At 34.6% G+C, this 3,719-nt stretch overlaps 1 protein-coding gene across 1 annotated transcript; it reads left to right on the forward strand.

Moving 5' to 3' along the window:
• On the forward strand, positions 1–1,424 carry GBF6 (G-box binding factor 6). Its single transcript, XM_008238713.2, has one exon. It carries the CDS (start codon positions 667–669, stop codon positions 1,138–1,140), a length of 474 nt encoding a protein of 157 aa, XP_008236935.2. The 5' UTR covers positions 1–666; the 3' UTR covers positions 1,141–1,424.
• Positions 1,425–3,719: the final 2,295 nt, after the last annotated feature.

Consider the following 3,719-nt stretch of genomic DNA (forward strand, 5'->3'; position numbering starts at 1 on the left):
CCAAACCCCTCAATGCCCTCTTCCCTTTTGCTTTCTCTTCCATTGTTTCCTTTGATCTTGGCTTGTGTTTCTGCAGTCCAGAAACCCATTTGAGCCATCTGAGTCTTTCATCATCTTAGCTTTCCCATTTTGCTATTAAAGTTGGGATTTTGGGGTCAAAATCCCCAAACCCATCTTGAAATCCAGCTGGTTTCTCCATTTTTTCTCACTTTCTTGATCTCAAATCTCAGAAAGTTTCCAACTTTTATTCTGGGTTGGGTTTTCCGAGACTCTTTCAAATACCCAAATTCACGAACTTTCTCAGGGACTGGTTTTTGTTTCCAGAAGCTTATCTTAATGCATAACATCTGGTTCTTGATGTATGATGTTCATGTCTCCAGTTCTGAGTGAAATCCTTATTTTCGAGTGTATGATAAATTCTACATTCAGGCGCAGGACCCATTTAGTTCAATCATTCTCAGTTGTTTTCCTTTACTGGCTTTATTACGTTTCATGATTTAAGCTCTCATCAAACGCTAATAATAAGGCTACTATCTGCAATAATATTATTATTACTTCTATTATCTGCAATATTTAAGTTTATTTTGTTTCTGGGTCCTGCTGTTCTCTCTCTCTCTGAGTTGCTCTCAATTACTGTGAAAATCTGCAAACTTTTCTGTGGTTTCAATGGCTTCTTCAAGTGGGACATCCTCAGGTTCTTCCATGCTTCAAAACTCTGGTTCTGAAGAAGACTTGCAGGTTCTGATGGACCAGAGAAAAAGAAAGAGAATGATTTCCAATCGTGAATCTGCAAGGAGGTCTAGGATCAGAAAGCAGAAGCACTTGGATGATTTGATGGCTCAGATGGCTGAGCTGAAGAAGGAGAACAATCAGATCATCACCAGCGTGAACATCACAAGCCAGCATTACATGAACATTGAGGCAGAGAACTCTGTTCTCAGAGCCCAAGCGGATGAGCTTAGCAACAGACTGCAGTCTCTGAATGAGATTGTGAGTTTCTTGAATGCAAGCAATGGGGTTTTTGCTGCTGGAGATTCAAGCAGCTTCAATGAGCCCACTGACAACTTCTTCAACCCATTGAATCTGTCATATTTGAACCAGCCAATCATGGCTTCTGCTGCAGAGATGTTTCATTACTGATCTCCATGGGATCATCTGGATTTTGGATTGATTAAGTTTTAGGGAGAGCCAGAGAGGTTTCTAGTTCTATTTCAACTTTTGTGTTTTAGTCTGAGTTGTGGAATCTCACTGTTAATTAGATGGTGTCTAATGAATAATTTATGTGTAATGTAAAAGAAATAGTTTTGGTTTTGGGTTCAAAGACTGTAAATGGGGTTATGATTTGTTCAAGTGGAGTTTAATAGCTATTTATGTAGTTGTGTTTCAAGTAATTTTATAATAATATTGACTAAGTTGTCTTCAAATTGTCTTCTCTCTAGCATGTGTAGAAACTTTTAACAAAGCCATCTCTTCTTTCTATTTGACTCAAAACTCAATTCAAAATCATCACACAAATTAAATATTGTCTTGTATACATGTTTGACAAATTGCAAATCATCAAGTTACTTCACCATTGTATAAAAATTGGAAAATACTTGCCCCATTCCGTGAAAGTAGGGACTCTTATTTTATTGTCAATCACAGTTTGGCATGTGTGCATAAACTTTTCTTTTTTGGTTTTTAATGAATTATTTTTGTCAATGTGTCGACATAATTTGCACGTTAGTTTTTCTGCTTTCTAGTTTCTCTCTAAGGTTTGACAAATTTCTGCCTTCTAGTTTCTCTCTAAGGTTTGACATATTGGAATTTGGAACCAATTGTTCTATGATCAACTGTAGATGATAAGGTGAAATCCAGAAAATTAGGTTCACAGATTCTCAAAGATAAAAAATCAAGCATCAAAATCATATATACAACTTTTCCACCAGTGTAGGCAAGAGATGGTGATTGATCTTACTTGGTCACCAAACTACAGATCTACCTACCCTCGGTTTCATTTGGTGTACGTGTACCTTCTGCAGAGCTAGTTATGTGGAGCTTTCATAGCCAACCTCTTTTTTCTGAGAAGATTTACCCGTAATTTGAATTATTGCAAAGATATTTTGCTTTAGGTGAGTTCAATGGCCTAGGAAAGAACACTTTTGTCATCCAATTCATTACCACTTTTGGACCACAAAAATACTGAAAGCAAAATGGCCAAAAATTACAAATTACCGCTGTGATTCAAGGTAAACTGTGGTTTCAAAATTGCTTCCACAAGTCAAAATGAGTCTTGGAATGATCAGAATGAGTGTCATAAGCATAACCACATTCACCGTTCGGATTAACCTTAAGACACACTTCCTCTTCATATCTTAAGACGCACTTCCTCTTCATATTGTTACATTAAAAGGATCATACATTTGACCTGCCGTAATTATAACTCAATGCCACACACTTCTTCACCATTCGGATTAACCCCGAGGACTTCAAATGTTAAATGTTTAAGGTTTACGATTTGTACTAGAACGAACTTATAATTTTCTTATGATTCTCAAAATATCTTAGACTTAATATTAAAAAAATCAAAAGGTGAAGGGTACTACAGGTAACAAATGAAAAGTTAGTCAAAAATAAAGGTTGAATTATGGTTAAAGTCAGCAAGTGGGGTGATGAATGCTTAAAAAAAAACAAAGGAAGGCCTTGGTAAGAAGAAGAAGGTTTACCTTGGAAGTGCTCATGTTGTGAAGGAACAAGTCCCACGTGCAGGGAACAGTTTGAGCTCTGCAAGTTCTCAAACATGTACATCAAGGCATCAGGAAATAATGAAGTTGTGGTTAAAATAGTAATTAATTCTATGAGATCTACCTGCTACCTGCACAATTATTTAAAAATAATAATAATTATTATTATTAATCAGACAGTAAGCGTGTGCTTTAGATGCTGCTTCCAATTAGCTTTTGACGTGCATGTGTGTGTTAATTATCATATTCATTTAGCATTTTGGAGAGAAACCAGAGTCACTAATCACTAATTTATTCTCATTTCTGATGCTGGGTTTTTTTTATAAAAATTATTTTTTATTATTATTTAATAGAGAAGCTTTAGATGCCTCTCCATCTTTTTGGTTATGCCTAAAAATATATAATTGCTTTAATTAATTTAAGTCCACTTTTTGCTGTATTAATTTTTATTTTATTTTAAATGGCAAATGATAGGCCATTATTATCAAATAAATTTCAACTGAAAACTGCAAAACTTTAAATCTGTTAAGTAGCAAGAATTAGAGAGATTATAGAATACTACAGTAATACAGTCACATGATATATATAATATTTTGTACATGTATTATAATATAAGTGGATATTTATAGATATTATTCCCTAAAAGGGGGGAAATAAACTCTATCTTTTACCCATATTATAACATGTTTATAAAATATACCACGTGACCGTACTACCGTAGTATTTTATAATTTATCTAAAAATGAGTGGGTTCCGCATTCTATAATGATAATTTCCTTGAATTGGTAGATAAGTAAGTCTGGGAATTGTTTGATAAGATAAGGTTATTTCATAATGGTGATGTCTTATCAATCGGTAAGGGTTTCTTTGATAAGGCTTGTGTTTCGTTTTCATGTTTTTTTTGTAATGTGGATATAGGACATTGTAAGGACAGTCCTATGACTTTGGGGCGTCATAAGTGAAATTATGAGGACGGTTCTATGTACCCCATTATTA

Source organism: Prunus mume, linkage group LG6 (assembly GCF_029339155.1).
Source record: "Prunus mume cultivar Tortuosa linkage group LG6, ASM2933915v1, whole genome shotgun sequence".
NCBI lineage: Eukaryota > Viridiplantae > Streptophyta > Magnoliopsida > Rosales > Rosaceae > Prunus > Prunus mume.

Bases quoted from the DNA above. Each gene is read 5' to 3' on its own strand.
- GBF6 (XM_008238713.2), top strand. From the start codon at position 667: ATGGCTTCTTCAAGTGGGACATCCTCAGGTTCTTCCATGCTTCAAAAC.